Source organism: Nyctereutes procyonoides, unplaced genomic scaffold (genome assembly GCF_905146905.1).
Source record: "Nyctereutes procyonoides isolate TBG_1078 unplaced genomic scaffold, NYPRO_anot_genome, whole genome shotgun sequence".
Lineage (NCBI taxonomy): Eukaryota > Metazoa > Chordata > Mammalia > Carnivora > Canidae > Nyctereutes > Nyctereutes procyonoides.
In genome coordinates, this window is record NW_026575131.1 from 33,498,733 (window position 1) to 33,522,974 (window position 24,242).

Consider the following 24,242-nt stretch of genomic DNA (forward strand, 5'->3'; position numbering starts at 1 on the left):
TTGCTTTCCTGTGACCTGGCCCATTGCTCCCTGTTTTACCACCTGGCTGAGTCCTCATCTCTGTCAGGTCATAGGGAGGGCTCATTTCCTCTGGGAGGACCTCCTGGCTCCTCAAATGATTGAGCCCCTTTGTCATTCCTAACACAGCTCTTTTTTTTTTTTTTTAAAGACTTACTATGTTGTCTGTCTCTCTCATTGTCCTTTTATAAGCTTCATGAAAGCAGACACTGGATTTGTGTCGTTCACTAATGTCTAGTACTGTGCCTGCCCCATAGAAGATGTTCTATAATATTGGAGATAAATTAATATGTGAGCCCCTGTGATTGGGTACAGACCCCTTCTCCAAAGGGTGATGGCTGTCTTTCAGGGTGCATTCTCAATGGGACTGTTGCGGAAGATCCAACTAGTGCTGAGTGATTGTATCGGTTGACTATTTCTGAGGTTCTGTGATTCTTTGCCCACACAATTTATCAGTAAAAAAGAGCTGGAGTTGCAACTGTGGCATAAGTGGAATGAAGCTGGGTGTCGTCTATGGACTATGGAAACATGTTACTGGGTGGTGCCTTTGTGCTTTTGTTTAAGAGACAAGCCAAAATGATCAGCTTTCCATTGGCAAACTACCTCTTCACAGTGAGCTTCTCCACAAAAATGGGGTCTTCACCAGGCTAACCACCTGCCAGTCCATCCTCAATTATGTACCACTATCAGAGCTAAGACATTTACCTGAAAGAGACTGTCACTGTCTTAAGTGGTCCAAACAGAATAAAAATAACTGGCATAGGGGCACCTGGTTTAGTTGGTTCAGTGTCTGCCTCTTGATTTCAGCTCAGATTGTGATCCCAGAGTCACAGGAGTTGGCCCCAAGTCAGGCTCCATGTTCAGAGGGTAGTCTGCTTCCCCTCTCCCTCTGCCTCTTCTCCTACTTGCATACTGTTTCTGTCTCTCTCAAAATGAATGAATAAATCTTTTTAAAAAAAACTGGCACAAGTAGTACCATATTCTGCACTAATTTCTTTTATAAAATGTAGCTTTATGACTTTCCTAGGAATGCTACAATTGTCTTCATGGATATAGAGAAATAAAACAAAAGAAATAAAAGGAAAGTTTTTTTTTAAGATTTTTATTTATTTATTCATGAGAGACAGAGAGAGAGAGAGAGAGAGGCAGAGACATAGGCAGAGAAAAAAGCAGGCTCCATGCAGGGAGCCCGATGTGGGACTCAATCCTGGGACTCCAGGATCATGCCCTGGGCTGAAGGAAGGTGCTCGACTTCTAAGCCACCCAGGTGTCCCAAAAGGAAAGTTTTGTTAGCATGATGTTCTGAGTTGAGAATTAAGACATTGAAATATTTAAAACATAAACAACATGCTGGCTAAGGTGGTAGTCTTTGGGAAGGGAAATAGGGAGGGAGGCATGAAATTAGACAGAGAATGGAGGGGATCACTTTTCATGGTTCCATTGTGTTCGTATTTGTAGTCATGTTGTAGTCTAACAAATATGACAGGTTGAAGACTTTGTTTTTATTTTCCTTCTATTTTATCTAATGTATAAGAATTAGTGTGAATTTCACTGCTATTCACATGTGCCTTACCAATGGTAATGATAAGTAACATTCCTTTTTACTTGGTTAAAGAAGGAATCTTCAAGATGCTCCTCCTTGTGATGAGTTGTCAGAAGGTCAGTAGTAGCCTACCACTATGTCACAATGCTCACATCATTCACCTCACTTCATCTGATCTCATAGGCATTTTATCATCTCACATCATCACAAGAAGGGCAATACAGTACAATAAGTTATTTGAGAGAGAGAAGCCACATTCACATAACTTTTATTACTACATATAGTGTTATAATCCTATTTTTTAGAGAGGGGGAGGGGTAGTGAGAAAGGGAGAGAGAGAATCTTAGGTAGGCTCCATGCTGGGTATGGCTATCACGCGGCTCAATCCCACGACTCTGAGATCATGACCTGAGTTGAAATCAAAAGTGGCTCACTCAACCAACTGAGCCACTGAGGTGCCCCTGTTATATAATTCTGTCCTATTAGGAGTTATTGTTGTCATTGCCCTTATGCCTCATTCATAAATTAAACTTAATTATAAGTAGTATGTGTAGGAGAAAACAGAGCATGTACGGGGTTTGGTCATTTCCATTGATTCAGGCATCCACTGGGAGTCTTGAAACGTACCCTTTTTAAAAATAAGCTGTACTCCTGAGGTGGGGCAGGAACTCACAACCACAAGATCAAGAATCACATGCCCCACCAACTCAACCAGCCACGTGCCCCTGATACCTACCCTTCATGCATAAGGGGAGACTACTGTAGTAGCTAACTCGAGCATCTAGCAAGTACCAGATTCTCTGCCATTTTATATAGCACTTAAATGCTTCGATTTTGTGAAGAGAGATCATTATCCCCATTTTATAGATGAGAAAATGGAGACTCGGAGTAGAGAATAGGTAGCCTGGTTGAAGTCCCCCAGCAAGAAAGGGAGGGAGCCACTCTTGGAGCTAGCGTCACATAGTGCATGGGCAGCAGAAGCTTCTGAAACCCATACTCTCAGGAGTTGCTCTGGAAATGGTCATTAATCCTCTTCCCAAGGTGGTGGGAAAAAGTTTGTATTTGTTTTCCTGTGGTGGGAAATACGTTTAATTGCTAATCCTGAGCCCTATTGCTACTGAGCTTATTCTGTTTGAGTCCAGCCACACAGACACACACACACACACCTGAATTTGAGATCATTCCCTAAATGCATCTTGAATCCTGACTTTTTGCTTCTCCTGTGGGCATTTCTCTGCCTACCATAAGCTCCCTGGAGGGTGGAATGTTTATAACTTCTCTTCCCAACCTTTCCGACAGTTATAACCTCCTTCCAGGCAAGAAGCTCTCCCTCCTGCCTCAGTGGCTTCTCTCCTGCCGCATGCCCAGCCCGGCTTCCCATCGGTTCCTCTGCAGAGATGGATGGTTACTGGTCAGCGTTGTCCTCCTGACATCTGCAGGACAGGCTGTGCTTCTTAACCACATGTGTGTGCACGGCTGGCATGGATGTGAGCAGGGGAAGGGAGAGGGGGAGAAGGAGGAGGAGCAGGGGGAGACAAGCAGACTCCCCACTGAGCAGGGAGCCCAACACAGGCCAGATCCCAGGACCCTGAGATTATGACCTGAGCTGAAATCAAGTCAGACACTTCACTGACTGAGCCACCCAGGTGCTCCCCCTAAAGCTGTCCTTTAAAGCCATCTGGGTGCTAGTGTTTGGCTGGGGGGAAGGAGGATGGATACTCTTAGGATGCCAGATTAGATTGTTGAAAGGATTCCAGCTAATGTGAATGATCTGGAAGCCTGGCTGGTGATGGAATACAAGGGTTGGGGGAAGCCTACAGTTAGAGACAGTCCTTCTCTTAGTAGGTTTCCTGGCAGTTTCCCCAGCCAAAAATGGTGTATCCAAATTTCCTGAGACTGCCTAGGATGGACAGATTTGCTCTGATCCTGTTTCTTTGCCTATGAGGCTTTTTGAGTAAGGCTAAACTGGTGTTAAACTGGTGCCCTCCCACAAGGAACCCCCCGGCCACATTCTTCCAAAAGCATGCTGTGCCCTGTTTGATGGGGCTTCTCTCTATATGAGAGGGGCTACATCCTTTGAATCTGGAGGCAGGCACATCTGGTTATGAATCTCAACTTGGCTGCCTACCAGCTATTTGACTTTCGGCATATGGCTTAACCTGAGTCCTAGTTTATCTCATCTGTAAAATGGGGTAATGATAATATCCCCCATTATACCATAATTTATATGAAAGTATGTTATGATACAATGCTGTTTTATTTATTTAGAAGTATATAATGCCTAGGCACTTGGCTGGTTCAGTTGGTAGAGCGTGTAAACTCTTGATCTTGAGGGCAAGCCCCACATTGGGTGTAGAACTTACTTTAAATAAATAAAAGTATTTTAAATATATATATATATCCATTATAATGTATCACATATTATATATTTGTACATAAATACTTATATATATAAAACATTCTATAGCACCATCATAACACTCCCTGTATATCATGTACTAATAATATACTGTAACATAATAACCTATTATATTGTGAGACTTAGATTATTAGAGCACAGTGCCTGGCACATCATGTAATTTAATCACTGTTAATTGTTGTGATCATAATTTTCTGTGGACATGTAAAACAGGGATCCATTTACTCACAATGTTCTGCTTGTTATATGTTGTTGCTTTGGAATCAGTGAAGCTCATCAAATAGTTAGGAAAGTAAAGCCCAATTATAACCTGGGAGAGGAGGAAACAGTATCCAGGGAGATGTTTTGTTAAATTCTAAGTTTTTTTTTTTAATCCCAAGGGAGAAATGCTTTTTTAGAAGAACTTAGACCAACATGTTACTTAATAGAGAAGGTATTAAATCTAAATAACCACCCACATGTTCTGTTTGCCTTGAGATGTTATTAGCCTGGGTTTTTATTGATGTATGTGTGGGTGAGGAGGAGAGTGAGGCAAGTGGGGCTGGATAGAAAGACACAGCAGGTGGGAGTTCCCATCGTTTTGGGTGAGTTGTCTCAGCTTTTCTATGTCAGATCTGGGCCTCTGGTCGAAGGCTATTTTTGGAGCCAGAATTTGGGAGGAGGGAACGGAGCTCATGCTGACTTCTTTGAGAACTTAGTAGTGATAGACCTGGATTCGGAATGCTCATCTTGTCTTGACTGCGTACTTGATGTTGTTTCTCCTGTTTGCAATATAGGCAGTGTGAAAGCCCAAGAGATGAAGCCTCATGGTTAGGGTCACGCAGCTAGTGACACACTGTGGGATCTGAGGTCAGACAACTGAGGCCAGAATCCTGATTTCACCTGTGTGCTGATAGTTAGCACTTAATATCCTTAGGCCTCAGTTTTCTTATCTATTAAATGGGTACAGTGACAAACCCTAGCTCTCAGTGTGAGAGTCGATGAGATTAATCCCATGAAGTCTTAGCATGTGCAGTTTTAAGTACACAATACCTGTTAGTGACTGCTGTTATTATTATTATCACCTTGCATTTGGCTTATTTATCTTTCATGTGTAGAGCCAATGAAGATTTTTACTCAAGCTTCACATACGGCAGAGCCTGTGCAGTGGTCACTCCTGCCTTGTGTCCCTACTGATCATGGCAGGGAAGTCAAAATACAGGTGTGGCTATCTTGGGAAAAACTGACAACGCCTTTTTGGTACATCAGTGACTAAAACTTCAGAGAAAGTCCAAGATGGACCTTTCTCAGGGATGCTTTGCAGTGAGGTGGTACTTTGAGCAAACATGAAAGTTGAATTTCCATATTGACAGACACAACATGTTTAGGAAGGGTAATTTATTGCCCCATAAAAGCATTGTAAAAGGTGTCCCTGTAGGTATGTTGGCAGCTATAACATTGGATTTACTCCTTGGGACAGAAATAAGGTTTTGCTGGTGTGTCTGGAGCTCCCCAGCCACACTACTGCTTTTTTTCCTTCCCCATACTGTTTACCCACATCCTGCACCCACCCCTAGAGCTTGCCTCCGTCATAGGTAAGGATACTGAATCATATGGAGGGGTTAATAGATGAGAAAATCAGTTCCAACTGGTTAGGCAGTGGCTACATGTTAGAAATATGGATTCTCCTTTAAATGTTTGCAGCTCAGGTGTGGCTTGCACCAGGTAGGGTTCCAGGCTCGCCCAGAGCTGTAAATACCACCTGATGGCATCCATTTGGGAATTGTTTGTGTGTGAGAAATAAAGATCAAGATCGGGAGCCTGGTCTGATTTCTTTTTATTGCAACCAGGTTGAATTTTCTATTCAATTTGAATTTTTAGGGGTGGGGGCTTGACTATTTCCAAGGGACTCTGGAGCTTTGGTCCTGAGGTGCTGGGAAGGAGTTCGGAGTGCATTTGGCTGCTAAGGGTTATGGAGCTGTAGGAAAGCCCAGTGCCTCATCGGCCAGAACCGTTTCTCAAAGTATCTCTCTTTCTGGTAAAATTGTATCTGAAACAGGTGATTTCCTCTGAGTGTCAAACCCATGAGTAACGAACACGTTGTCTTGTCTTTTCTCCTCTTCTAGGCCTAGGCGGCAGCGGCAAAACAACTTCCCCATGTTCCCTTCCCCCAAAGCCTGGAATTTCAGAGGGGTAAGTGTTTTCCTGGGAGCGGTCCCTGCTCTTCTACACCCTATTCTGGCCTCTCCAGAAACGGTGCTACCAGGAGTTGGCTTTATTAATCAGTCTCTGCCAAAAGAGCTGTGTTTTAGCACTTGGAGAAATCATGTTTGTATCAGCGGTTGTGGCTTAATTACAAAGTGTGTCTCGGGATCCCTGGGTGGCGCAGTGGTTTGGCGCCTGCCTTTGGCCCAGGGCGCGATCCTGGAGACCCGGGATTGAGTCCCACGTCGGGCTCCCGGTGCATGGAGCCTGCTTCTCCCTCTGCCTGTGTCTCTGCCTCTCTCTCTCTCTCTCTCTCTCTCTCTCTCTGTGACTATCATAAATAAATAAAAATTAAAAAAAAAAAAAACCAAAATGTGTCTCAATAAGCACCTGCTGGTGTTTGCCCTGTAGGTCTTGGGCTACTGGAAGCATCTGGTAAAGAAGTCACATCAGGGTTGATGGGGTGGGGTGCATTGTGCCGTTTTTCCTGGGAACCTGGAGGGACCCAGTGCACAATGAAGAAAAGAGAAATCTGAAATGGACAATCTGTTAAAATGTAGATTTACAACTTCATGGGGAGCTTGGTTTTCCAGAAGGAGAAGTCTGCAAGCTCCAAACAGATTTTTAGGGCGAGTCAGAAAAATCTCCCAATCATAAAACCAAAAGCTGTAGACCTTTAAAATTGTATAGTCAGGGATCCCTGGGTGGCGCAGTGGTTTGGCGCCTGCCTTTGGCCCAGGGCGCGATCCTGGAGACCCGGGATCGAATCCCACATCGGGCTCCCGGTGCATGGAGCCTGCTTATCCCTCTGCCTGTGTCTCTGCCTCTCTCTCTCTCTCTCTCTCTCTCTCTCTCTCTCTGTGACTATCATAAATAAAAAAAATAAATAAAATTGTATAGTCAGCTCTAACCATCTCTTGATGCAAAGTTCTCTTCCTTAACATAATAATGTTAATAATAATAGTGATAATAAAGTGTATGGAAGCCCTACCATTTGCTAAAATGCATTCTAGCTCTGACCTTAGGAAGAAGACCCTTGCATGTGTAAAGAATACTCAGAGCTTGTTTCACCGCCCCCTGCCAGCCTTTGTGTGAGCTATTCCTTCTCCTAGAACACAGCTCCCACTGTCTAGCACTGCACTCCTACACACAGTGTAGCTGGCCCACCCACTTTATCCCTTGGATCTAAGCCTTGACATCATCTCCTGTGGGGAGCTATCTAAGCTGAGGCATCTCCTATGGACCCCTGCACTTTCTTCTTCTTGATAGGATAAGATCATTATTAGTGCCTGCTGAAAGGTGATATTAGAAGCTCCACGCATCAGGTGTGTAGAGATCTTGTTACTCTCTCTTGTCCACTGCTGTATCTCTGGGCGTAGCACATACATGCTTCATTACTTTGTTGAATGAATAAACATCTCTCACATCCATCAAACACAAAGTCCACCTCAGATTGTGTTTCAAGTTCACATCTTTGGTCTTCTCAGCACTGTTTTTACTAGTTGAAATCACCTTTAATATCCTACCTAGATTCTTAGTCGTTTTCTCCAAGTGTGTTATTAAAAATAAATATGGATCATGGATCTATTTTAACTAAGTTTACAGTATGGTTTTCACTGAGTACAAAGAGAAAGGTGTTGGTCTCCTAAGTAGACTTACTGAATGTAAGTCATCTCCTAAGTTATTTATGGTTTTGTGGATAAGATCCCCATTCCGCCAGGCGTGTTCAGTTGGATGATCATAAGCATTAGGTGGGAAAAGCCTTGTGTGGTCAAATAAACTTGGGACCCACTGAGAGCACCTCATTAAATATGTTCACCACGGCGAGACTTCTCAGAGCCTTTGATGTGTTGCAGTGCTTGGAGACTACATTAGGGAGAGTTAATGGAGTCGATGGCATTTCCCAAAGTCATTGCCCATAAATCGTTGTTGACAATATAGTTTGTACACACTTTGGAATGGCTGACATTTATTGTCAGTTTTCAACTGTAGAGAAATTAGACCTTCTATGAGCAAGTTGGTCTTTTTTGAAAACATGTATTTTCTGCCTCTGGCCTCCCTTCAGGATACTCTACCCTTCCCTCTGATTCAGCAGTGGTCACTAGCCAACTACTGAGGTACATTTAGGGTGACCAACCACCCAAGTTTGTCAGTGATTGTTCTGGTTTTAGCACTAGAAGTTTCCAGGCAAACTGGGGCAATTGATTACCTATGGCCATACAACCTCTTTAGCTGTTTTCCCTTGAAAAATGTTTTGTGAATTCTTTTTTTTTTCTTAAAGATTTTATTTATTCATGAGAGACACACAGAGAGAGGTAGAGACACAGGCAGAGGGAGAAGCAGGCTCCATGTAGGGAGCCCGATGTGAGACTCGATCCTAGAACTCCAGGATCACGCCCTGAGCCAAAGGCAGACACCCAACCACTGAGCCACCCAGGCATCCCTGTTTTGTGAATTTTTTAGCACAACTCTGTTTTATAGAAATTGCTGCTCAAAGGAACCTGTTAGATATACACTTGATTTGGGGCACCTGGGTGGCTCAGTTGGTGAGCCTTCTCCCACTCCTCCCTGTTTGTGCTTTCTGACACTGTCTCTGTCTCTCTGAAATAAATAAATAAATAAAATCTTAAAAAAAAAAAAAGCTACACATTTGGTTTAAGTGACCCTTCATCCCTGCATGGTAACATTTGAAATTAGGGAATCACCATGGAAGAACCAGCTCAGAAGATTTTTCCAAATAGTTAAAATTGCTGGAGTAGAGTCTGCTAGGTGGTTAGATCAGCTACGGTATTTATTTTGGCCCCCTGTCCTTGCTTTGATTTCTCCTGGCTCAGGGGCTTATTGATAAAATGAGACAAACTGACATCAAGATAGACCAGGGAGAGATGATCTGAGACCTGATCAATTGCTAGATTGGCCAAATTGATCTCTCTTCCTATTGGAGCATCATCTTCCATGACATAGAGAGTTAAGTAAGAGGGAACCCTACCGAGTGGAAACATCCTCAGTCCCAGCCAGGCCATGCTTTGTAACCATCACTATGGTAATTGGAACTGAAGAACAAGAAGGACCCAGAATGTCAGGGTGAAGACAGTTGAGGCATTATCTAGCTAATACATTTTCCCTAGTGAATTGTGACTCCCAGGCCTTTTAGATTGAGCCTAGGGCAGGGCGCATTTTCTATGAATGCTTTATTTTCTTCTTTATTGAGATGGGAATGTTTTAGAATCTGTGCGCTAGTAAATTTCCTATATTTAAATATGTGGCAGAGGAAACCATTATAAACGTTTGTCATTCCATTCCTCTTTGTTTTGTAAAGAATAAAGATCCTGTGTCAGTTCACTTATATTCTGAGCACAGGTGGATTTTGGGGATGGGGTGGGGAGAAGTGGTGGGGAAAGATGGATGATGGTAAAAGGCAAGAGGACAAGAAACCATATCACTCTAGATGACAAACCAAGAGGGAGACATGTGAGGACTCAGGAGGGAGCTTGGAGCAAAGGGAAGAAAGGCAGTGGTTGGTGTCTTCATAGTCTGGAAAAAGAGATGCTTCAAAATAATTTTAAGGAATATCTTTCTCAGTGAGTTGTATTGTAATCCTCTCCTTGCCTTCCCTGGACACACTCACTGCAGATCTGCATTATTCCTCAAGGCATTAGGAGTAGGGTTTGTAGGTTGTTTTGTTTTGTTTTGTTTTAGGGGGCTGAAGCTTTTGGCTGTAGAGAGGTTCAAGAAGAGCTGGTGACCCTTAGATGACACTCTTTCTACCTACCCAGTGATTTAGCCCTTTTAGGAGTTGTCCTTATTAAGTGTAGTTTGGGTCTCTGGATTCCCACCTTTGTCTAAGCAGATGGAGGCCCTTGGTGTTACTAACCCTCCTGACATTCCCACCTTCCTGAACAAAGGGTGATGTTGTGCCCATCTTTCACCAGACTCATGGGTGCTGCACTTACACACATGGAGAGGAGCCAAGAGGGAGTTTTGGTTGGGGCAGTTATGGTGGGCACATCATGAGTAAAACCAGAATAGAATGACAGAAATGAGAAGGTGGGACCCTGAGGTGCTGTTACTAAGTGCTTCTGTCAGGTGTTCACTGCGCGTCTGGTCCCCATCTGGTTGAGGCAGTGCTGAGCTCAGAATTTCCACCCTTCCCTGTGCAAATATTTGCTACAGTTCCTCCCGTTAGCTCACACACACACACACACACAACACACACACACACACACTCAGGGAGGAAACTTACCCTTGTGGAAGTGTGGAAATCTCAGGACCACAACTACCATTGCTATTAGTTAATTAGGAAACACTTAGCAAGACTTACTACTCCATACAAGGCATTGTTTGGGTGTGTGAACTGAGGTTTCAATTAAGTATCAACCAGATTTCATGGCTGTGCTTGGCTTGTCTCTTTCTCCAGTGCCTGGGCTTTATTCTTGCCTAGGCCATTTGGGAAGAAATTTCTAGACTCTGAAGCTTTAGAAGAAACTTTGGACATTGTGGCCCTTACCTTTTAATTTTCAGATGTGGAAAACAAGGCCTAATGTATTATTAGTCAGGACTCTTTTGATTGGAAGTGATAGAAACTCAAAACTAGCTCACATGGAAAGGGAGATTGATTGGCTCATATAGCTGGGGGAAACTGAGGTGGGTAGGCTTCAGGTACAATAGATACTCCTTCTCAGCTTTGTCATTGTTGGGGTATTGTTCTTATCTTGCATACCACATGTGAACCATTTTGGAGGGAGAGGATGACCACAAATAGCTGCTTGTTTCCAGAGAAGAGAGAAACTTTTGATCCCAGGTTCCACATGTGAAATCCCAGTGTAGGACTCTGATTATCCTGGCTTGGGTCACATAGCTATGCCTTGGCCAATCACTGCAGTCAAGAAGATTGGACAGGCCTTGGCCACATGTTCCCTCTGAGGGAGCTAAATAAGGCAGCTCCACTAGAGCCACTTGAGGTAGGGAAGTGCTCTAAGGAGGAGTTTGGTACTGTTACCAAAAGGGAGTCTGGCTCCTACACAGATAAGTATTAATGGGGACTGCTCCTAGGGTCACTCAAAGTAAAGAGATCAGAACTAAAACCTGGCTTTCTGACAGCGGGTTGTGCACCTGTTCCACGTTACCTTGACGCATCCCAGGTCCTCCTGTGTTTGGAAGGAAATGCACAAACCTCAGCGTAGTTGAACATTTCTTGAAGGTCAGACTGAAATTTCTAAAATTCACAATTCAGTAGAGCGATAATCTCTCAAGATACTCAAAACATACACAGCCAGGCCAGTGTTCATTGCGATCTCACTGTGTCCACCCTGCAACAAAGGTGCCATAGTCTTCTCTTTCTTGCAGCCTCACTTTGTACATTTACCTCCACGTACTGAACGTCAGCTCCAGGCAAGGCCATGGCAGTCCTGCATAGTAGATGTATTTATGTACCTTTCAAGGTTGAGGAAACTGAGCCCCACATGTGCTAGCTTGCCTAAAATCACAGCTATAGTAGGTGACAGAGCCAGGATTTGAACCTGGGACTGTCCGTCCCCAGGCCATTAGAATATATTGCCTCTTTAAAACAAAGCTGATGACAGGAACTCCTGGGTAGCTCAATGGTTGAGCATCTGCCTTTGGCTCAGGTCATGATCCCTGGGTCTGGGGATTGAGTCCCACATCAGGCTTACCACAGGGAGCCTGCTTCTCCCTCTGCCTATTTCTCTGTGTCTCTCATAAATAAATAAATAAAATATTAAAGACAAAACAAAACAAACCTGAAGACATACTTTTCTTTAAAGGAAGTTAGACATCAAGATCTTTCTTAAAATGATAGGAACAAGCGAGTAATCTATGGTAAACTTTTCATCACCCAGAATCCCTTTTAGTTCCCTTCTACTCCTTTGGACTTCATTTTTTTTTAAAGGTTTGATCTTCTCTACTATATTTATTAAAAAAATAATTTGTTACCCTATTTTGTATTTGTAATGATGAATACAATTTTAACAGCTCCATTAATCCCAGGTAACTAGCCCCTAGCATTCATTTAGGTTATACCAGGCATTGTGTTGAGTACTTTATGCATATATTACTTCCCAAAACAATCCCAACAGATAGGTGTTATTTGAGCCTCATCCTCATTTCATAGATGAGGAAGTAGAGTATGGTAGTTTTCTATCACTGCATAACAAATTACTACAAATTAAGCAGCCTGAAACACAAGCCATTCATTAGGTCACAGTTCTGTAGGTCAGAAGCCTGGGTATGGTGTGCCAGGTTCTCTGCTCAGATCTCACAAGACTAAAATCAAGGTGTTGGCGGGGGTGGGGGGGGTCTTCTCTGAGGCACAGAGTACTCTTCCAAGCTTATTCAGGTTATTGGGGGGAATCTAGTTTCTTGTGGTGGTAGGACTGAAATACCCATTTCTTTGCAGATTGTCAACTGGGGGTGGCTCTTAACTCCTAGAGGCCCCTCTCGGGTCCTTGCCATGTGGCATCTTCCATCTTTAAAGCCAGCAATAGAGAACCTGCCTCATACCAAGTATCTCTTATGTTTCATATCTCTCTGACTTGAGGAAGAGCCCAGTTCCTTTTAAGGTCTCTGGAGATTAGATCACCAGGCAGATCATCTTCCTTTTGATGATCTGAAAGCCAATGATTAGTAATCTAGTCATGGGGGTGATACTTCCTTACATTCTCAGACTCTGCCAGCACTCAGAGGAGGGGATTAGGCAACAATGTACACTAGAGGCTGGGGGTTTTGGGGTCCAGGCTAGAATCCTGCCTACTGAACAGAGGTTTAAAAATGGAGCATCTTGCTCAGGGTCACATGGCAAGTAAGTGGTGGGGCTGGCATTCTAACCTGAGCTCATCTTATTCCAAAGCTCATGTTCCTTGCCAGCACCATTTGGGAAATTGTCTTCAGTATGAAATTACTAACCTCCTTATTAAACAAAGGACTCTTGCAAATCAATAACACAAATTTGAAAACCTGATAGGAAAATAGTTGAAGAATGTGAATAAACAGCACAGGGACGCCTGGTGGCTCAGCAGTTAAGCATCTATCTGCCTTTGGCTCAGGGTGTGATCCCGGGTCCCGGGATTGAATCCCACATCCCCTGCATGGAGCCTGCTTCTCCCTCTGCCTTTGTTTCTACCTCTCTCTTTCTGTGTCTCTCATGAATAAATAAATAAAATCTTAAAAAATAAAAACAGCACAGAAGAGAAAATATGTATGACCAATAAATAAAGTCAGTATCAGGGTACGTCACTAAACATGTGTTCTGGCAAAACATCTGGGGGTTAAAAAAAACATCTGGGGGCTGATCAAATCTGGGCTCATAGAAGAGGTAGGCACCTACCCAACTGGGCTGTAAGACATTTGCCCCCACCCTGTCTCTTCCTCCTCCTCTCTCCCCCTGCCCCTTGCCTCCTTCCTCCTCCCACCCCCTCTCCCGCCCACCCATAGTGATAGTCAGTCTAGGGGCTGCCTTGGTGCACTCACAGGATGGGGGAGTTTTACTATTCGCTGCATCTAGGCAGCCCAAACTCTGAGTTTGGTGGATAGTCTTTGGCAGTCATAACAAAAGCATAAGTGATGAAAAGGCACATGCTTTGAGGGCGCGATGCCAACTGTAAACTTCAGACAAGATACCTTTCAAAGTGTCAGGTCCTTATCAGCAGAATGGGGACAGTAATGCCATTTCTCAAAACTTGAGACTTGGTTATAATGGATATAAAGTGATCTGAATAATGCCTCCATGTAAAGTGTGCAGAAAATATTAGCTCCTTGTAACTAGAATTCTCTTACACCTGAAATGACTGTTTTCCTAAATATGTGTGTTTGAGAGATGCCTTTTCTGTGTGGGGTGCCGCCTCAAAGGGAAGAACTGACTGTCTCTGGTTTCCGCTTTCCCCTCTTGCCTCATTTCCCTTCGGGCAATAGAGAAGCCAGCCCTTGAGCAGCTGCTGACACCTGTGAGGGTAAGCCCCTGTCATCATCAGTCTGCTGACACCAGCAATATGTCAGGCACACTGAAGCTCAGTTTTAGATTCAAAAGCAGTTTCTTTTTTTGGTCACATGTGAGGTCTGTGGGGACATAGTAGCTTTTATGACAATCGTGCAAATTCTGAACTTTGGTAGCAGAATTATAGATGCCTTTGTTTATTTTATGTAGTTATTCAATTACTCCCTTTTGTGTTCCAGAATTATGCAGGGTAAAAGATGATTTTAACTTTTTTTTCTGGGTTAAGAAATCTTAGTTGCAGGGATGCCTGGGTGGCTCAGTGGTTGAGCGTCTGCCTTCCACTCAGGTCCTGATCCCAGGGTCCTGGGATCGAGTTCTGGATTGGGACTCCCCACAGGGAGCCTGCTTCTCCCTCTGCCTCTGTCTCGGCCTCTCTCTCTCTGTGTCTCTCATGAATAAATAAATAAATAAAATCTTTAAAAAAATAAATCTTAGTTGCAGATGATAGAAACAACTCAAATTGGCTTAAACGAGGGGAGGTTTTAAAACTATAGAGGTCTGGGGCAGTATCTTATGGAATGAAGTTGGGCCTTAGAAGCCACTGGATCTGGACACCAGGAGCCCAGGAGGGTTTTGGACTCCTTTTTGTTATTTGCTGCATTTTCTCTACAGACTGACTTCTTTCATTTCTCTGTGCTATGGAAATGCAACTATCCACAGAGAGCAGCCTCTTCCCTCTCTGAACCAAAATTACTGGGGAGGGATTTTGATTGGTCCAACTTAGGTCAGGTGGATACTCCTGGACCAATCAGCAGTGGCCAGGGAATGGGTCTTGCTGTACCACTATGTTGGCTCCTATGTTAACTAGGAGGAAGAAGGAGGCAGTTTCCAGAAGAAGGGGAGAGGCACTAAGCAGATACTAGCAATTCTTGTCTACGAAAGTCTTCTCCACCCATAGTAAAGCATAGTCATCCTGATTCCCAAGGTTTGGCTTCTCAGATGGACAAAACTAACTTCTCTTCTTTCATGTTTGGTTAGAAGCCTTCCTTTTAGTTGTTTCATGTTTGGTTAGAAGCAGTCCTTTTAGTTGTGTTGCTTTGTTTTGTTTCAACAATAATAGTCTAACCTGGGAGCAAGAATAGACATAAATATAAGACAAAATAATAGACATAAAGAAAAAGACATAAAACATAATTGTCTTCTGAAATAGTTGAAATAATAGCAGATCTTGGAAAATTACATTTTGAAATGGCTTAAGGCTGTTGCTATAATATTGGAAACTATTAGAGTTTAGTCTTGGGTTTTAAATAGAAAATAGCCTAACATCAGTCTCATATTGCTTTGTGGTTTACAAAAGTTATGACTTTCCATGGAGCTTTTTATTTTTCATTTTATTTTTTTAATTTTTTATTTTAACCAAATTTAGCCTTTATTGCACAAACAGTATCAGGGCAATGATCCTGTCACCTTCAGAAGGCCCTGATGCTATTTGCAGATGTGGGAGGAGATGGTAATGTTCAGAACCAAGGGGATCTACCTATTTGGAAAATCCCTTCTCTGAAGCTGAACCTTCCACCTCAGTTTTCCTTTTCCCCTCCCTGTTAGGTTTTATTTTATGTTTCCTGCCCATGTGAGAAGCTGGGGATGGGAATTACAGCTTTTTGCATGGGGGTTGGTAAAGGTCTCGTCACTGACTTTTCTTCTCTCCCATCAACCTCTTCCTCTTCACAGTTAATGGCCTATTTAGTGGATTGTACTTGGGGTTTAGTTCACTGTGATCTGTATACCCTTCCCCCCCCCAGCCTTTTTAAGTGCTCACATCACACTGTCCGTTAAACCACTTGAAACACACAATGAGAGGCAGGGGGTGAAAGCTAGCTGCAGAGAGGATGCAGACCGGATGGAAAGATCCCCTCTGACTCATGGGGTCCACAATGCTAATAGGTCCTTTCTCTCTCTCTCTACTGCCTTGGCCTTCCCTGTGGAAGATGTGGTAGATGATGATGATGCAGAGTCGAAGTTCACACAAGAGGCCCACAGACTGAAGGTGTTCTGGGTCAACGAGACAGATTTCTTTATCAAAAGACTCAGAGACAAGTATCCCTGGCCAGCAACTGCAGTTTGCCAATTAGGCAGATGAACAGCTGGCTAAGTTCTATTTTGTTTCTGTTTGGGGGGGCAGAAAACTCATGGAGCCAGAATGGATATCTCCAATGGGGTAGCCAAATTAAGGTCTTGTGTATGTTAAGTGCTCATATGTATTTGATGCCTCTGTATATTTAGTATATTGCCAGTCTCACTTCACCTCCTCACCATGCATAACAAACGCTTACTAACCAGCTGCTTTTTCAATATTAGGTTCTTTTGTTCCCTACACCCTTTCCTATCTCTGTTTACCTTATACATGTTCTACTTACCACTTATTTATACTTAACATAACCCAAAATAATTCTCCTTTTTTTTTTTAAAGATTTTATTAATTCATGAGAGACACACGGAGAGAGGCAGAGACATAGGCAGAGGGAGAAGCAGGCTCGCCGTGGGGAGCCTGATGTAAGACTTGATCCCAGGACCCCAGGATCATGCCCTGAGCCAAAGGCAGACGCTCAACCATTGAACCACTGAGGTGCCCCTATTCCTGGTTTTGAAGATTAATAAATCTTATAAACCCACTCGTCCTCAGTAACTGAAGTAAATATTTTCTAGAAGAGTTGCTTATTGCAAATTGATTACATAAAGCCCATTTTTAGATTTGCTACCCTTTATAAGCCTGATGATGACAATTCCCTTACTTGGTCTTCGGCACTCCATATTTGTCATCCTTTACCCAGGTTCTCTCCTTCTGCCATTCAGCTCTGGAAATCTCAATAAACACAACTCCTAGATCAGCCTTTTTGTGCATGACCATTGCTGCTGACTTCCACAAGGTGCTGGTAATAAAACCAGCTGGCTTAGACACTGCAGCAGCAACGTGGACCACCAGCGTCCTGACCTGGTTAATGCACATTCTGGGAGAAGGAAATGTTCTGTGCAGAGTGCTGCTAATACACAATGTGTTTTGTATCCTCAAGGCTGATTTGACCTAACCTCCCATTTAGAAAAAAAGAGGAATGAGGCTGATTACTTTCTTGAGAGACAGAGACAGGGATTTGTTTAAAATCATAGCTCTGATTTGAGGAAAGTACAGTGGAGTGGTATCAGGTAAATGCATTTAATTAATGCAGGTTCAACCAGACCTGTTCATTGAAAAGGGGGTTAGGGAGAGAACTTACAACTCAGTGTTAGATGGGATGGTGAACTTGCTGTTCTGTTTGTCAGTCCCAGTGAGGAGATGGTAATTCTAGGTCTTGATGTGGGCTTTTTGTATAAGATGCTCCCTAAAAACAAGCAAGAGTTATCAGGGGCTAAACTGAAGATATATGTATAATATTTTTCTAGCAGTTTATGGAGAGAAGGGATGTCAGACTTTACCTGGTGCCTTTCTAAGGAGTTTCCATGGTTACTATATTTAGTCTGTTATTTTTTCAACTCTTTATAATGAAAAATTTTAAACATATGGAAAGTTGAAATATAACTGCAATGAACACCCACCCTCTGGAATCAACAATCACTAACATTTTACTCTGTGTATCTATCTAAGTCTTGATCTATGTATGCATCTATCTACAGCTGTTTATGCAGTTTGGATTTTTTTACTATACCATTTCAATAGCAGATAACATTATCCTTCACTTTTCGATACTTCGATATATATGTCCTGAGAATAAGGTTTTCCTACATTACCAAGCCCAAGAAAGCTACTAATAATTCCCCAACATTTGCTAAGACTCATTCCATATTCCTGTTTCTGCAATTATCTTTTATAGTTGGTTTCCCCCAAAACCATCCAAAAGCCTTGCATGGCATCTGGTTGGATGGTTTTAAATCTAATCGAGGTTTTATTTTGTTACTATGTTTTTAAGTCTTTTTTATTCTCAAATACTCCCCTCATCACGATCCTTCCTGCTTAAAATGACATTAACTTTTTGAAAAGACCAGCCCAGTTGCTTATGGAACGTGTTTCACATTTGAATTTATCTGATTGTTTCCTTATGCTGTCATTTCACTTATTCCTCTGTCCTTGATTTTTATAAAGTGATAAGTTGAAAGACTTGGTTTCTTTCATGTTAAACGCTTTTGGGCAGGAAAACATCCTAAGGGATGCCAGCTACGTGGCATTCAGGGGCATGTTAAGAGGCACACAGCAGTAGGTTGTTTGTTATGCTGACTTGCTAGACAGGGTAGATGCTGATGGTAGTCTAGTCTCTGAGTGAGGAGCAACTCTGCTGTAGATTCCTTGATGGATATTTTTAATTAATTAATTAATTAATTAATAATTAATTATTGTCAGTCCACCTTTCCTTAATTTTAAAAAAAATTAATTTCAGCATAGCTAACATACAGTGTTATATTTAGTTTCAGGTGTGTAATATAGTGATTCAACACTTCTTTACATCACTCAGTGCCTCATCACAATAAGTGTGCTCTTAATCCCCTTCACCTGTTTAACCCACTCATTCCCCTCTACCACCTCCTCTTTGGTAGTAACCATTAGTTTATCCTTGGTGGATATTTTAGAGCTCTTTGCAAAGCAAAAAAAATCCAAAAAACAAAAACCCAAAACCAAAACAACAAAAAAACCAAACAGGCACTTGTTCTACTATCTCAAGAAAAGGGCTATTTAATGAGAGAATATACAGTTGTAAGAACCCAGGCTTTCTCTCTCTGGTCAGTTTCATTCTTCCTTTCTCTACCTTCTCCTTCTGATTCATAGGTCCTGCTCCAAACGTCTTCTCCGTGCATGTGGCACTATGGGCTGGTCTGACTCAACTTGATGTGATCTTTCAACAGCTTGCTCTGCTAAAGCTCACTGGGTAGTCTTCAGTTGCCCCATCTCCAAATCCCTAGGAAAACTCTGATCACATCAGCTTATCTTTCTTGGGCTGGGCCTCTCAAGAGGTGGGCAGGCTGCTGGCCAGTTCTTAGAAGGGCTTTCCTCTTCCTTGGTCCAGTCACATGCAGTTAGAAAGTCAGGGTCAAATGGATCTGCTGTTTACCAGGTTAGGCAAGGGACTAACTTCCCTGAGATTCAAGAGTTCTCACTTGAAAATGTATCTAGCTCATAAGGAGTAAATGAAGTAATTCATATCAAATATTTAGCACTGGGTCTATGACCCAGAAAGTGCTCAATAAATACTTCCCCCCTCTGCTAATACAACTTTTTTTAATCTTATGTTCACTCAGCAGAAACTGTGGGGAAAATGGGGCCAATTCCCCAGAAAGAAAATGCGGGGAAGATACCCCAAAACATTTCTAGGGTGGTCGAAAAACTTTCCATTTATTTACTATTTTTCCATGATATATAGTGATCATTTTAGGTCCTGTGTTCTGGGAGACTGAGTGGACCATTTGTTCTTTGTATGTGCCATTGAACAAAAAAAAAAAAGCCATACTTTATGCATATGGGGATAGGCACCAATTTAGAGGGAGGAAAGAAAATTTCTAACATAAAAAGCTATTGAATGAATTTCAAATGCAGTCTGCATATATTCTGGAACATTCTAATGTATTTGTTCTGATAGGGATTGACTTATAGTAATTCAAATCTTATGTATCTTGTGACATTTGGCAGTGGATTTAGTTCTGAATTTTTTAAAGATTTAATTAATTAATTTATTTGAGAGACACAGAGACAGTGAATGATGCATGAATGGGAAAGAGAGGGAGAGGTTCCCCCCTGAGCAGGGAGCCCAACGCAGGGCTTGATCCCAGGACTCTGGGATCATGATCTGGGCCAGGGCAGACACTTAATCAACTGAGCCACCCAGGCACCCTGGAGTTAGTTCTGAATTTATTTTGCTAGCATCTCTCTGCATGAGCTGTCTCTCTGTACTATCACAGACTGGTACATCGAACTGGCTATTCTTGGCTTCTTAACCACAGCACCTTAGTTGCCCAATGCCATATCCAACAAATGTCTACATTTTTCTCATGTTTGTGGTTTCAATTGCATTTTTATATATGGGAAAAATTAGCATCTTCTTTTGAAGGATAAGAGAAGATTATTTCGATATTAAGGGAACATTTGAAATCATTGATTGAGGTCAGTCTAAGGATCGAAATTTTTTCAAAATGTGGCTTTTCACCTACAGATTTAATCCTTTTTAAAAAGTGATAATTTGGAATGCCAGTGAGGGTGCGGTAGGACGGATGCTATAACGGGTGTTCAGTGGCATTGTTACTTAATTATCTTTCTGGAAAGCTGTTTGTGTCAAGAACCATAAACATATTTATGGCCATTGGCCCAATAATCGCATTTCTAGGGATCCATCCTATAGAAGTCACCCAATGTGTGGGTTAAGATTTATGCACAAAAGTGTTTGGTGCAGCACTCATTATAATGGTAGAAAAAAGTGGAAAAAGTCTAAATGTCCAATAATGTGGGACAGTTGGTGTGAATTGTGTTGTATCCATATGAGCATGTGTTATGCAACCATAAGGGGATATTGTGGAAGAGTGTTATGCAGTGAAAATGTGTATTGTGTTCTTAAAAGCAGGAAATAAAATTGTATATACAGTAATGATCCTGCCAGAAAAAAATTAAACATGCCAAAATATTAATAATGAGTTCCTCAGACTAAATGAGTGTCAAGTGACATTTTTTCTTTGTTTTGTTTTGGCTTTTCCAAGTTTCTACAGGGTGTGTGCATATATAATTTTCATAATTGAGAAGAAAAATTGAGGTGAGAAGACAGATATTTGAATTGTAATTTTGAAGTGGAACTTTGAGTTTTTAGGTTTAAGAATAAAAATCATCCCAACAGGCAACAGGAATAAATCTAAGTCAGAAATTCAATGAATTGGCCTAAATCCCATGGTTACTTAAGATGGAATTTTAAAATAAGGCATCTGTTTATGGAGGAGTTTCAAATGTGAGAACTGGATGAAGGTGAACTTGGAGGAATTTTGTCTTCCTTTTCTAACATCAACAACAAATCCATAAATCTTACTTGGATATTTGAGAGAGGAGGAAAGCACCTTAATAAGAGTGAATGCTGTGTACTCAGCCAAGAAAGAAATCATTTCCCAAAGAGTTAATATTCCAAAGAATTAATAGGTAACTCAATTGCATCTTATTAAGTTGGGTACCTTATTTTGATGGGTTCTGGATGACACCTTGGGAGAATACTTTAAAACGTCACTTTTGGAAAATTAGAGGAAAATTCTTAATATGGCAGCCTGCGTATTTCTTCTTTTGGTTTCATTTATTATTGAGGCTCAAAGGACTACAGATTGTGAAGTTGCCTTAGTAATTTTTGGGGTCAAAAGGATACTGGATTTTTAAAAATACCCTTTACCCTCAAGGTATGTTTCCTGTTTTACAACTCCTGTAACTAAAATCAAACGTGTTTTTCCTGGGTCAAACCTTTGCTGGGCATTAATATCTTTATCGCCAAATTCTAAAACTTCTCAAGGAAGGAAAAAGCTTGAGATTTAGACTGGAATAGTCCTTTCAAGTCTGCATTATTGGTACAAATGACCAAGATTTGCTGTTCCTGAAACATAATAAAACCTACTGCCTATATGATATCATGTCTTTTTTCCCTTCTTTTGAAAATGTGCTCATCTCATTATCCAGAGTGACTAAGAGGCCCTGCATATGTGCCACTAAAATACTCGTCCTCAATTCGCTCTTCCTTTTGTCCTGATACCCATTGCTCAGGAAGTGACTTCTCCATCTTGTTTCATGAGTCATTCTGACGTGGTTCACCAAATTCCCTCCATTGACCATGCCTCCTACTTGAACATCATCCCTCTGCTTTAATAAATGCTCATTTCCCTTCCTTGTCCACTTGCATTTTTTTTTCTATTTTAGGGTTTTGGTCTAATATTGCCTATTATATCTCTTATGTGTAATTTTATGTTATTTAGTGGTATCAAACTTCTTTAATATATTAAGAAATTTTTCTGCTACCAAACTCAAAGGGCCAATGTCAAAAAGTGCATAAAAGTAGACAAGTAAATGAGAACAAGAAAGAGAATCCCTATTGTGCAGCAGTAAACAGTGCAAGTAAGTCAATTTAATGTGGTTTTATGAATTTTAGTTACTTATTTCAAAAACTGATACCTCCATGTGTGTCTCTGGAAAAAACACGAAGTTGGCATTCTCCTCTCAGCTGCCTTCTGTTTCTTACCCTTGATACTGGTTTTATTTCTACAAGAATTCAATCTGAAAAGTCTCTGGCTTGGCAACAGGAGGAGATAAAAGCATTTTACCTGTTGTTAGTTGTGTTTGTTTAAACAAACTCATGCAACTATTGTTGCTTACAGTCACTGGGCTTATTTCTGCTGGCCTGGCAGGGTTTATGTTGGCAATGATGAGGAGATGCTATCAGCAATTCATTGTGTACTGTTTGCATAACGGGACAGGGCAGCCAGCTCCAGTCAGTTTTTTTTTTTTTAAATGCATCAGATTAGTTGAATGATTTTATTAAGATGCCTGTCTGGTTGGGAAGCTGCAATCTGTGACTGATGATGACACAGTGCTCAAGTACCTGAAAGACCCCCACCTACAAGTGATAGGCTGGGCTAGCAGGTTGCTCAATTTCTAGATCATGATTGCACCTGCAGAGCTCTGGCTACACTGCTGAATGGCAAAGGCACAATGCTCAGTTATGTTGTCCTTTGATGCCTCAGGTCTTTTGAACCTCAGAGAATCCACAGCTATTCCAGAAACTTCAGTCAAGGGAAGATCTGCTGGATTGTCCTTATGTAATAGTATCTAAACAAAGTTTTCCTTCAAGAACAGTCATCCTGTTAACCATCAATGAGATAACTTGGAAAACAAGAACTTTAAAGACATCTAGAGCTTGAGTTTACTTATTTGCTTTTAGAATGAAGTCACCGCTCAGTACCGTGACTATAGAACCACAGGAAATACAAATTTTTTTCAGTCTACTTCAGCTACTCACACATCTCCTAGCAAAGTCCTTGAAGTGTGGTCCTTGGGGTAGTAGCAGCAATAGCACCTGGGAGCTCATTTGAAATGCAGACTCTCAGGCCCCACCCCAGACCTGAATCAGAATCTGCATTTTATCAAGATCCTCAGCTTGTGTGTGTGACACATGAAGGTGTGAGAAACACTTTGGTTCTTAAGGCAGTCTCCATTCAGCTTGCAGATACTATCAGCTCAGGTGGAGGTTTCTTGTGAAAGTCTCTGGTCAGGATTCAGGCTGATGGAAATTGACATGCAGTCTGTCCTCTTTCTCTACTAAAAGAAAGTAGAGCCATGGTGATTCCAGTTAACTAGGACCTGGGGCTCTAGCCACTTAGTACAAATCCTTCTGGGGTTCAGGCACAGTAAAAGACACCAGAGGCAGGGTTGAAAATTCTGGTATCACCACTCCTCTCACTAGTCGCTCCCTCCCTACCTGGGAATACCCAAATCATAGCATTCTTTGTCCATGGAAAGGTATTCCTGGAACTCTTTCTCTAATGCAGACGATGTTTGTTTTTTTTTTTTTTTCTCATCATGTGCCTTTTGCCGAGGTAGTAGGTGTCCTGTGTTGTCCTCAGCAGCAGAGCCACCACACCCTGCTGTGTGACGATGATGTGTGATAAATAAGGAGAGGGGTCCATTTCACTTCTGGCTACTGAGGCCCATGTGCTATGTAATGCATGTCCCGTCTTTAATTATTTACTGGTCTTGCCCTGCCCACCATCCACTGTCCTGGCTGCTGTTTGCTATGTTCTGTAGCAGAGGAATTTGACCCCTCCAGAGTTTAAATCCCACTCATCTCTGGCCGTTTCTTGGCATGGTTTTTCCTCAGGTGGCAGTTCGCTGAGGGCAGAGGCATATTTTCCAAACCCTGCTGTGGCTCAGTGTGTTAAGTATGTCTTCATATTGAGAGAGATTCTGGCAGAGGCTAAGCTGATTACAGGGCTCAAGCCAGGCCCTGAGCACATTTCAGACTTGGAATGCAAATTGTTGTCTGTAGTAATTATAGTTTGTGCCATGGCCCTGCTCGGCCTCCGTGGTCATTATCCTGGTACAGAATAAGCAGTTTTGTGCTCTGAGAGTGGGAGGTAAT

General features: G+C 42.0%; 1 protein-coding gene across 2 annotated transcripts in view; it reads left to right on the forward strand.

Annotated features, from left to right (window-relative positions):
• Positions 1-24,242, forward strand: part of ARHGEF3 (Rho guanine nucleotide exchange factor 3) — a 309,811-nt gene that overhangs the window by 98,375 nt on the left and 187,194 nt on the right. For both annotated transcript variants that reach the window (XM_055343738.1, XM_055343737.1), the window contains exon 3: positions 6,086-6,152. In XM_055343738.1, coding sequence (XP_055199713.1) covers positions 6,086-6,152 — 67 coding nt within the window. The remainder of the gene's footprint in view (positions 1-6,085; positions 6,153-24,242) is intronic.